This window comes from Theropithecus gelada, chromosome 2, assembly GCF_003255815.1.
Source record: "Theropithecus gelada isolate Dixy chromosome 2, Tgel_1.0, whole genome shotgun sequence".
Classification (NCBI taxonomy): Eukaryota; Metazoa; Chordata; class Mammalia; order Primates; family Cercopithecidae; genus Theropithecus; species Theropithecus gelada.
The window spans coordinates 168,127,021-168,139,038 of NC_037669.1; the positions used below are offsets into that span (position 1 = coordinate 168,127,021).

The following is a 12,018-nucleotide window of genomic DNA, read 5'->3' on the forward strand; positions in this document are numbered from 1 at the left end:
CATTGATGTTCATCAGGGATATAGGCCTGAAATTTTATTTTTTGTTGTGTGTCTGCCAGGTTTTGGTATCAGGATGATGCTGGCCTCATAAAATGAGTTAGGGAGGAGTCTGTCTTTTTCTGTTGTTTGGAATAGTTGCAGAAGGAGCTCCTCCTTGTACCTCTGCTAGAATTCAGCTGTGAATCCATCTGGTTCTGGAATTTTTTTGGTTGGTAGGCTATTAATTACTGCCTCAATTTCAGAACTTGTTATTGGGATTTGACTTCTTCCTGGTTTAGACTTGGGAGGGTGTATGGTTCCAGGAATTTATCCGTTTCTTCTAGATTTTCTAGTTTATTTGCATAGAGGTATTTATAGTATTTTCTGATGGTAGTTTGTATTTCTGTGGGATCAGTGGCGATACCTCTTTATCATTTTTTTATTGTGTCTATTTGATTCTTCTGTCTTTTCTTCTTTATTAGTCTTGCTAGCGGTCTATCTATTTTGTTGATCTTTTCAAAAAACCAGCTCCTGGATTCATTGAATTTTTTGAAGGGTTTTTCACATCTCTATCTCCTTCAGTTCTGCTCTGATCTTAGTTATTTCTTGGCTTCTGCTGGCTTTTGAATTTGTTTGCTCTTGCTTCTCTAGTTCTTTTAATTGTGATGTTAGGGTGTTCAATTTTAGATCTTTCTTGCTTTCTCTCGTGGGCATCTAGTGCTATAAATTTCCCTCTACACACTGCTTTAAATGTGTCCCAGAGATTCTGGTACGTTGTGTCTTTGTTCTCATTGGTTTCAAAGAACTTATTTATTTCTGCATTTATTTCATTATTCACCCAGTAGTCATTCAGGAGCAGGTTGATCAGTTTCCAGGTAGTTGTGAAGTTTTGAGTCAGTTTTTTAATCCTGAGTTCTAGTTTGATTGCACTGTGATCTGAGAGACTGTTTGTTATGATTTCCTTTCTTTTGCATTTGCTGAGGGGTGTTTTACTTACAATTATGTGGTCAATTTTAGAATAAGAGCAATGAGATGCTGAGAAGAATGTATATTCTATTGATTTGGGGTGGAGAGTTCTGTATATGTCTGTTAGGGCCAGAGCTGAGTTCTGAATATCTTTGTTAATTTTCTGTCTCGTTGATCTGTCTAATATTGACAGTGGAGTGTTAAAGTCTTCTATTATTGTGTGGGAATCTAAGTCTCTTTGTAGGTCTCTAAGAACTTGGTTTATTTATCTGGGTGCTCCTATATTGGGTGCATATACATTTAGGATAGGTAGCCCTTCTCGTTGCATTGATCCCTTTGCCATTATGTAATGTCCTTATTTGTTGTGTTTGATCTTTGTTGGTTTAAAGTCTGTTTTATCAGAGACTAGGACTGCAACAACCCCTGCTGCTTTTTTTTTTTTTTTTCTTTTCATTTGCTTGGTAAATATTCCTCCATCCCTTTACTTTGAACCTGTGTGTTTTTGCGCATGAGAGTCTCCTGAATACAGCACACTGATGGGTCTTAACTCTTTATCCAAGTTGCCAGTCTGTGTCTTTTAATTTGGGCATCTAGCCCTTTTACATTTAAGGTTAATATTGTTATGTGTGAATTTGAGCCTGTCATTATGATGCTAGTTGGTTATTTCGTCTGTTAGTTGATGCAGTTTCTTCATAGTGTCGACGGTGTTTACAATTTGGTATATTGCTACAGTGGCTGGTACCAGTTTTACCTTTCCATATTTAGTGTTTTCTTCAGGAGTTCTTGTAAGGCAGGCCTGGTGGTGACAGAAGCTTTTCAGCATTTACTTGTCTGTAAAGGATTTTATTTCTCCTTCGCTTATGAAGCTTAGTTTGCCTGGATACGAAATTCTGGGTTGAACATTCTATTCTTTAAGAATGTTGAATATTGGCCCCCACTCTCCTGACTTGTAGAGTTTCTGCAGAGAGATCCATGGTTAGTCTGAGGGACTTCCCTTTGTGGGTAACCCGACCTTCCTCTCTGACTGCCTTTAACATTATTTCCTTCATTTCAACCTTGGTGAATCCGATGATTATGTGTTTTGGGGTTGCTCTTCTCAAGGAGTATCTTTTATGGTGTTCTATTTCCTGAATTTTAATGTTGGCCTGTCTTGCTAGGTTGTGGAAGTTCTCTTGGATAATATCCTAAAGTTTTCCAACTTAGTTCCATTCCCCCTGTCACTTAGAGGTACACCAATCAAATGTAGATTTGGTCTTTTCACATATTCCCGTATTTCTTGCAGGCTTTGTTTCTTTTCATTCTTTTTTCTCTAATCTTGTCTTCATACTTTATTTCATTAAGTTGATCTTCAATCTCTGATGTCCTTTCTTTCACTTGATCGATTCGGCTATTGATACTTGTGTATGCTTCACGAAGTTCTCGTGCTGTGTTTTTCAGCTCCATCAGGTCATTTATGTTCTCTAAACTGGTTATTCTAGTTAGCAATTCATCTAACTTTTTTTCAAGGTTTTTAGCTTCCTTGTATTGGGTTAGAATGTGTTTCTTTGGCTCAGAGGAGTTTGTTATTACCCACCTTCTGAAGCCTACTTCTGTCAGTTCATCAAACTCATTCTCCGTCCTGTTTTGTTTTCTTGCTGGGAAGGAGTTGTGATCCTTTGGAGAAGAGGTTCTGGTTTTTGGAATTTTCAGCCTTTTTGCTCTGGTTTCTCTCTATCTTCATTCATCTACCTTTGGTTTTTGATGTAGGTGACCTTCGTATGGGGTCTCTGAGTGGATATCCTTTTTGTTGATGTCGATGATATTCCTTTCCGCTAGTTTTTCTTCTAACAGGCCCCTCTGCCGCACGTCTGCTGGAGTTTGCTGGAGGTCCACTCCAGACCCTGTTTTCCTGGGTATCACCAGCAGAGGCTGCAGAATAGCAAAGATTGCTGCCTGTTCCTTCCTCTGGAAGCTTCATCCCAGAGGGGCACCCGCCAGATGCCAGTGAGAGCTCTCCTGTATGAGGTGTCTGTCGGCCCCTACTGGGAGGTGTCTCCCAATCAGGAGACACCGGGTTCAGGGACCCACTTGAGGAGGCAGTCTGACCCTTAGCAGAGCTTGAACACTGTGCTGGGAGATCTGCTGCTGTCTTCAGAGTCGTCAGGCAGGGAAACGTTTACATCTCCTGAAGCCGCGCCCACAGCCACCCCTTCCCCCAGGTGCTCTGTCCCAGGGAGTTGGGGCTTTTATCTATAAACCCCTAACTGGGGCTGCTGCCCTTTTTTTCGGAGATACCCTGCCCAGTGAGGAGGAATCCAGAGAGGCAGTCTGGCCACAGAGGCTTTGCTGAGCTTCAGTGGGCTCTGCCCAGTTCGGTCTTCCTGGCGGCTTTGTTTACACTGTGAGGGTATACCGCCTACTCAAGCTTCAGCAGTGGTGGACACCTGTCCCACCACCAACCTGGAGCATTCCAGGTCAACCTCAGACTGCTGTGCTGGTAGCCCGAATTTCAAGCCAGTGGATTTTAGCTTGCTGGGCTCTGTGGGGGTGGGACCCCTGAGCCAGACCACTTGGCTCCTGGCTTCAGCCCCCTTTCCAGGGGAGTGAATGATTCTGTCCCGCTGGCATTCCAGGAGCCACTGGGATATGGAAAAAACAAAAAAACAAACAAAAAAAAACTCCTGTAGCTAGTCTGGTGTCTGCCCAAATGGCTGCCCAGTTTTGGGCTGGAAACCTAGGGCCCTGGTGGCGTAGGCAACGTAGGGAATATCCTGGTCTGCGGGTTGCAAAGACCATGGGAAAAGCACGGTATCTGGGCCAGAGTGCACAATTCCTCATGGCACAGTCCCTCACGGCTTCCCTTGGCTAGGAGAGGGAGCTCCCCAACCCCTTGCGCTTCCTAGGGAGGCGACACCCCACCCTGCTTCTGCTTGCCCTCAATGGGCTGCACCCACTGTTCAACCAGTTCCAATGAGATGAACCGGGTACCTCAGTTGGAAATGCAGAAATCACCTGCCTTCTGCGTTGATCTCACTGGGAGCTGCAGACTGGAGTTGTTTCTATTCGGCCGTCTTGCCAGCAACCGGCCATTGTAGGGTTTTAAATTGGCCTAATTTCAATGCTGTGTTTCAGGAAATAGGAAGGTCCAAAGAGAGGGTGGGAGATTGGAGAATGTCCAGATGGTGGAGCAATCAGAACACACACAGCATTTATTAATTTACCATCTTATGTGGGTGAAATTCACGGTGTCCCCAAACGATCACAGTAGTAACATGAAGGGTCACAGATCACCATAACAGATATAGTAAAAATAGAAAAGTTTGAAATACTGAAAGAAAAACCAAAATGTGATGCAGAGACACAAAGTGAGCTGAGATACGCCTGCATATTTGTGTTGTTTCAGGCCACTGAGTTTGTGGTAATTTATTTTAGCAGCAATAGAAGACTAATACAGTAATCATCTGGTAAATGGTCAAGCCTGCAACTGTTTAATTATGACCCAAAGTGATTAGTCCGTATCTCCAAATACCTTGGCCATGTTCCTTTTACAACATGCCAGACAGACCTGAAAGCAAAGTTGTTAGAATGAGAAGTCAGTTGTCCCTAATAAATACATATTGATGCCCATTCTACTTTGAAACTTCAGTAACAAAATAAATTGCTACTCTCTCACCAAGGAAATTAAATAAGATTACATTTTTGAAAAGTACATTCATATTCCATGTGTTGTGTCATATCAATTTACATTATTAACAATTATATATAAAAATGTATGTGTTTTCTAAAGCATATCTGACAATATTTCTAAAGTGTCCAATCATGAATTTGACATCAATCTATAGAATTAGAAACACTCCAAAAATAGAACCATTGTCTGGAAATGGTAAGCAACTCATCACTGGGAATAATCAAGCAAAAGACCTTGCCTGGATGTAAGAGATGAAATTCTTGCACTTAGTAGGAGATTGGGTTGTATGACCTTGAAATTTCTTTCTAATTCCTAGTTTAACAGAAGTGTTCTTGATAAAGAGAATATTGACAGTGAAATCATAGGCAGGAGGAGATATTTTAAGTAGTCTCATTAAATATAAGAAGCTGACAACATGGCTCCTGGGAGACTTTTAAGTCACTATCTGATCAGTTTCAAAGTGAAATATAAATACAATTTAGGAAAAGAACTAAAAAGCCACTTAAAATAATAATTATAAAACTATATAATTGTTTGCTGAGTATTTAAAAATGATCAAAGTTGAAGCTATTTAGTTTAGAACTCTTACTTATGTATTAAGAGGACTTTTTTACAACAGCTTGAAGATATTATGTTACAATCATCACTTGAGAATATTTTATTGTTAATAAATTAAGCAAGTCTATGGTAAATTTCTATAACTCGAATCAAGATACTCAGCATTAAAAAACAAACATCCCTTCACATAAAATGTTATATGTTTGGTATATTCTTTTTGGTTTTTGGCAGCAAATACCACTTAAGTGCTGCTATGGTCTGATTATTTGTATACCTGGAAAATTCTTACGTTGAGATTCTAACCCCCAAGCTGATGGTAGTAAGCAGCAGGTGGAACCTTTTGGGATATGATTAAGTCATGAGGGCAGAGCCCTTATGAATGAGATTGGTGCCCTTATAAAATAGCTTCAAGGGAGCTCCTTTATCTCTTCCACCATGTGAAAATACAGTGAAAATGTGTCATCTGGGAACCAGAAAGCAGGCCCTTACCAGACAGTGAATTTGTCAGCACCTTGATCTTGGACTTCTCAGCCTCCGTAACTGTGAGAAATAAATTTCTGTTGTTTATAATCTACTCAGTTTATGGTATTTTGCTTTAGCTGGCCAAATGGACTAAAGTGTTATGCAGGCAATCCACTCTTCTCTTTTTTAAGTTAATGGATATTATAAAATTACCTGATTATTGCATTAGTAAGTGTGAGTTCTTAAGACAAAAGCAAAATAAAATGAAATGTTCTCCTCAAAGAAGAATAAACTATTTTGTTTATGCCTCATCTATTTCCTATACTCGATTATCTTGCATCCTGTCTTCATCAGCAGAGCATCTAAGAGATCTACTTGACTGGGGAGGTTAAATACTGGAAGGCTTAACATTCTCCAGAATTCAGATCTGTTTGGTCATCTCCACACAGTGTATCAACTTAGGACAAGAAAATGGTACCTCGATAGGATGGAGCCTGTTTGCCTAGAGTGTGAATGCTGTCCAATTCCTATTCCTTCTAAACCAATGTTGCCTTTCTCTTCTGCAACTCTCAGGATTAACTCTATATCAAAGCAGGTTTAGCGGGGAAGAGAAGACATACATTTGACCACAGATCACAATTAGTATCACTGTGATGGATCCAGAGTCCACCCTAGTCCTTAGAAATGGTAGAAAAGGTGTGAGTAACTCCCTAAATAACTTGTGAAGCACCAGTCAGGTCCACAAATGTTTCCCTCCTACATGTTCTCCACTGAAGAGTCTTTTGAGGCTTGAGTTGTTCTAGGACTGGAGGACCCCCTGTTAAAATACCAGTACTCCTAGGACAACTTGAGTGCTCTAGCACAAATGTAGTTGAGGACATAGCAGTAATATGGAATCTGAGGCCTCCATTCCAGGCAAAAAGAGTTTATAAACTCAAAATCTTGATCTTAAAATAGGATTTGGTACCTATCTTATTTCAGAGTGTAACCTATTAAAAGTTCCATTGGTCCAAAGTTTTACTGTTCCCAAAGCCAAAGTGTTTACCTACATGTAGCATTCCCAAAAGACTAAAAAAAAAAAATTAAACTGTAAGTGTATAAGCTTGTTTATGTGTGAATTTTCTGTAGTAAACAACCAAACATAATAAATTCCAAAATTAAAGCACATGAGTTAAAATGTTATCTTTGAATTTTTGACATATTTTTGACATGCTCAGTTACTGGAGAAAATGTCTAAGAAATCTTTTCTCCTGCAAGATTAGAACAGCAAAATGTGTGTGTGTGGTTTTTGTTTGTTTGTTTGTTTTAGTGAATACTAAATGATAAACTTACATCAGAATTAAATCTCAACTGGCAAATGTTGCATGATATGATTTGCTTTCTTCGATGGGGAAGAGGAACCCCGAATGTATGGTTTATTACAGCTTTCTGAATCGGGTCCATCTGTAATGAGAAAAAAGAAATACAACAAATAGAAATAAAGCTTGTCAGTTCCATTGGAATTTTGCCTATTTCATTAAAGAACCAATCTGTACAGCTTCAATCTACTGCTCACATTATAAAGAACCTTTTTATTCTAAGAAACAACATTTTTACTTTCTTGGAAAATAGATAACGTTACGCCTAAAGCTCAGTATGATAAGGAAATGATAAATGTACCCATTAGAGTCTGCATGCTAACTGTTTTTGTCATTTAAAAGCAACAATTGTCTCAGTTTAATAACCCTTAAATAAAGTTTTATCAAAATTCAAGTTATTGCTAATGCCAGCAATCTAACACAGAAGTATGTCTATACCATTGCCCCAAAATGGACTTCAAAATAGACTGGTCAGCTGGGAAGCCATGAAAATAAATTATACACCATTATCCAACATCAACCTTATGCTATGTTTGGTATCATTTAGACTCTAAGAATATAATATGCAAATCCTGCTTTCCAATAATTGAAACATGGAGACGTTAAGTCATTCAGCAATCACTTGTTGAGCACCTAGTATAGAATGTTAACCTATGGGGGGTGCCAGAGATTTGGGGCCAGATATCAGTTATCTCCCTCCATTCTGTTTCCAGGACAGGACAAACAACAAAAACATAATGTCAGCAATCCAGCTCTGATAAAGCTTAATGTCCCTTCACCAGGGCTTTGTCCTATGGTTGTTCTGGCTGGAGTGCAGTGGCGAGATTGCAGCTCATTGCGGCCTCAAACTTTTGGGTTCAAGCAGTCCTCCCACTTCAGCCTCCCAAGTAGTTGGGAGTACAGGCTTGAACCACCACACCCAGCCCATGATCTTAATTCTTTCATGTAACTTCTTTCACTATCCTTGTCTATTAAAGTTATGATGAAGCTTAAATGTGATAATTCATGAATTTACTTAGGATAGTCAGTCTGGGCACATTAAGTAGATGCTGGCTATTATATGTTCTGTGTTGTAGCACATGTGAAGATCAAGGTTAATATCAGCCTCAAACTCTATACTCAATGTTGTCACATTTCCCATTTTTTCCCATGATGAAATACAAAGTACTTACAAGAGTCTTCATAATAGATTGAGATAGATCAGAAATTTGATACACTCAAAAGTGCTCAGGATGTGTCAGAAATGACTCTAATATTCAGCTTCTGTGACACATTATTGTTCATTAATTCCCCTAAACAAGTCATTTATCAATTTCATCTCCTTTTGTGTTTCTCAAATCACTGGAATCAGTCAATTCACAGGCTCTCTCCACTGGAAGGAAGGAGAAAGTTTCTGACTCCTTTGTATTCACAACCCCTCTTGTGTTGTCTAGGTACTCTTAACATGCGGTTCTGAATAATAACAATAGGAACAATAAAAATAGTAGCAGTTAGCATTTACTATAATGTTTTCCATAGGCTAATCATTGGACTAGCTGATTTACATATTACGTGGTTACAATGATAAAGGAGAACTCAGGAGTGTAATCATTTTTCTTTTCCACCTTCCCTTTAAATTTATTATCTGACATTAACCGTTGCCCAAATTCTGGATGAAGCTCAGTCTACCCTCATTTTTCTGGTCACTTTTAGGTATTCACAAATTATAGGCCAGTCACGGTAGCTCATGCCTGTAATCCCAGCACTTTGGGAGGCCAAGGCAGGCAGATCACTTGAGGTCAGGAGTTCGAGACCAGCCTGGCCAACATGGTAAAACTTTCTCTACTAAAAGATACAAGAAAATTAGCCAGGCATGGTGGCAGGTGCCTGTAATCCCAGCTGTTTGGGAGGCTGAGGCAGGAGAATCACTTGAATCCAGATTGCAGTGAGCTGAGATCATGCCACTCCATTTCAGCCTGGGTGACAGAGTGAGACTCTGTCGCAAAAAAACAAATTATAGGATCATCTCTCTCCTTTACTAGTGAATTCTATAATAATTTCTTTTTATCTGATTTTATTTAGGTATTGTATAATTTACATACAATAAAAGTCACCAGTATTAAGTGTACAAATGAAATGTGACAAGCGCATAGAGTGAGGATAATTATCACACAGACCTTTTCCACTATCTGGACAAGTTCCCTCTTACCCCTATGTGGTCATTCTCTGCCTCCTACTCCCAGATCCTGAAACTACTGGCCTGCTTTCTGTCTATGTATTTTTCCACTTCTGTCTCTGTATTTTGCCATTTCATATAAATGGTATCATACAGTATGTGGTCGTTTGTGTTTGGAAACTATCGTTTAATCAGTGGTGCTTAGATTCATCCATGTTGTTACATGTATTAGTAGCTTGTTCCTTTTTATTGCTCAGTAGTATTCCTTTGTTAGGATGCATTACATGTATTTGCCATTGATGAACATTTCATTATTTTCAGTACATTCTTTGATCTTCTTAAGTCTGAATATGCAACCTAAGATCATTCCTAAAATCAATTAAGTGTCTTAATCTAAATATTAAAATTTAATTTAAAATTGCAGTATCTCTTCCTTAGGTTGGGCCTGCTGTAGAATAGCAGTATGAAGGGCCACAGGACATAGTACAGGATTCTTCTCTACATATATTGCCAAGTCCCTCACCCCAGCTAAGCTTCTAAACCTTCCTCAATCTTATTTCCTCAGAACCAAAATTAACAATGCACAGAGCTTGAGAAAGCCTAGAGCCACACAAATGTGTGAATATGCGCTGCTTCAATAGCCCTCATTCTGCTCTCTAGGTTCATTCTTCTATCACGTCTATAAAGACAACCACAGAGAACACTGAAGGGTAATTTTCCCTTCAGCCACCAGCTGACGGAAAAATTAAAAGCAGAAAAAGGTTATTGACTTACAGGTAGTTGCCTTACCATGTTGTCTTGTGTACATTCTGTGCACAAATGGTGTGTGTTTCTATCAGGGAATAAGGTGAATTATGCCTATATCCCATTAAGGAATATTGAAGTCCCCTTATAATGATACTTTGAAATAAAAATGAACTGTGTATGTATATCAAAGATGCTCTCTGAAAATACATACTGCTGAATTTTTATCATATTTTGGTGATCAGGGTATTAATTTGGGTTTTTTTAAGTAACACTGGTAAGGCAGTGACCACATTTAATCCAAATTTGTAGAGGAGGTATTTTGGTACTAGTCACTTCATGCAAATGTAATACAGTCTTTAGATTAAGTTATTTTGTTTGAATTGAATGATGTTCTGATCACTGTGGCTATAAAATCAGATTTCAGAATGCAAAGTGGTATATTCTTCTGCAGAGACAATTTTATTTCCCAGAATACTTAAAAAAACTGAACTGAATTACCTTTTAAAGATGGATTTCACAAACTATAGATAAACCATCAAAAGTAATTATCTTTTATCCCTTTAGAAATCTAGTATAACAAAATAAGTTTTAATATCTTTAATAAAAATCATATTCATACATATATATACAACCATTTTCAATGAGGAATTATGAAAGGGCAAAATGTAAATAATAACCAGGTCTGTTATAAATAGTTAACTAAATGATACCACATGCTGTATAACTAAAAGTAGCCTCTACTGTCAAATCAGGGGACACACACAGAGCTAGTTTGATCATTTTGCCTAAGCTTATCTTTATTTACTATTATAATCAAATATTTTATATAAAAAGAAAATCATGTATGTTGTTTTTCTCTCCAGGAGCCAGTGGGTCTGATCTGTCAAAATAGTAACATCTTATTTTGTGTATGCACATTATCGTCAAGAATTTTTCTACAAAATCTGTCTCAAGCAATGCCAGTATGTGTGGTGGGCAGGAAACAAAGGGGTTCTTGGGTCAGATAGGGTGTAGAAAATCAAAGTACTACAGCCTAGACATTTAACAGCACACAACAGAATATTACAATCTCTGAGATGTTATACAAGAAAAATATGTTTTAAATGCATGATTTCTAACTTCATATAACCAAGGCTTTTTTTTTTAAATTTACCATCATTGTTCAATGCATACATTTTAGAAAATAGTGATCTGAGAAAGAAAATTATTTTAAAAATATAAGTAAAATGTAAAGGTTTCAATACAATAGTAGACACCAAAGGAAGAATGTAATACATAGAAACTTCAGATATATTTCACCTAACCTGTGCAGCACTGAATTAAAAACAAAAGAAATGGTAAAATCTGCATGGTATTTTAGGATATATTTATTCGATTTCCAAATTGTGATATTTCGAAAGCTAGAGATTTCTAAACCTATTAATCAACTACCCAAACAAACAAAAGTGAAGAATGATACACTAGCTATTGACATGCTTACCCAAACTCTAGGCTAAAATTGAATTTCAGACTCAGCCCATGGCCTTATTTAAAGCCAAATGAATATGTTTTTCTTCATTTCAGGCTGAAGAACCTTTGCATTTCTATCTAAGGCCTAGGTTTTTCCCTCACCTCCCCTCTGGGGATTCTGCCAAATTGATTTGTAAATGAACATAGAGGGGACATGCTTCAAGTACAGCAGCCACAGCTCAAGGTTTCCTTCTCTAGGACTCCTGTTGTATTTTCTTTTTTTTTTTTTTTTTTTGGAGACGGAGTCTCGCTCTGTCGCCTGGGCTGGAGTGCAGTGGCCGGATCTCAGCTCACTGCAAGCTCCGCCTCCCGGGTTTACGCCATTCTCCTGCCTCAGCCTCCCGAGTAGCTGGGACTATAGGCGCCCGCCACCTCGCCCGGCTAGTTTTTTGTATTTTTTTTTTTTTTTTTAGTAGAGATGGGGTTTCACCGTGTTAGCCAGGATGGTCTCGATCTCCTGACCTCGTGATCCGCCCCTCTCGGCCTCCCAAAGTGCTGGGATTACAGGCTTGAGCCACCGCGCCCGGCCAACTGTTGTATTTTCAGGGAGGATGAAGCTTAACCCTGAGTTTACAGTTCCTGCTCTAAGAGACCTCTTCTCTCTGTGTTCCTATTAT

At 38.6% G+C, this 12,018-nt stretch overlaps 1 protein-coding gene across 2 annotated transcripts in view; it reads right to left on the minus strand.

Moving 5' to 3' along the window:
* Positions 1-12,018, minus strand: part of ZNF385D (zinc finger protein 385D) — a 986,291-nt gene that overhangs the window by 148,092 nt on the left and 826,181 nt on the right. For both annotated transcript variants that reach the window (XM_025377737.1, XM_025377738.1), the window contains one exon: positions 6,965-7,075. In XM_025377737.1, the coding sequence (XP_025233522.1) occupies positions 6,965-7,075 (111 nt within the window). The remainder of the gene's footprint in view (positions 1-6,964; positions 7,076-12,018) is intronic.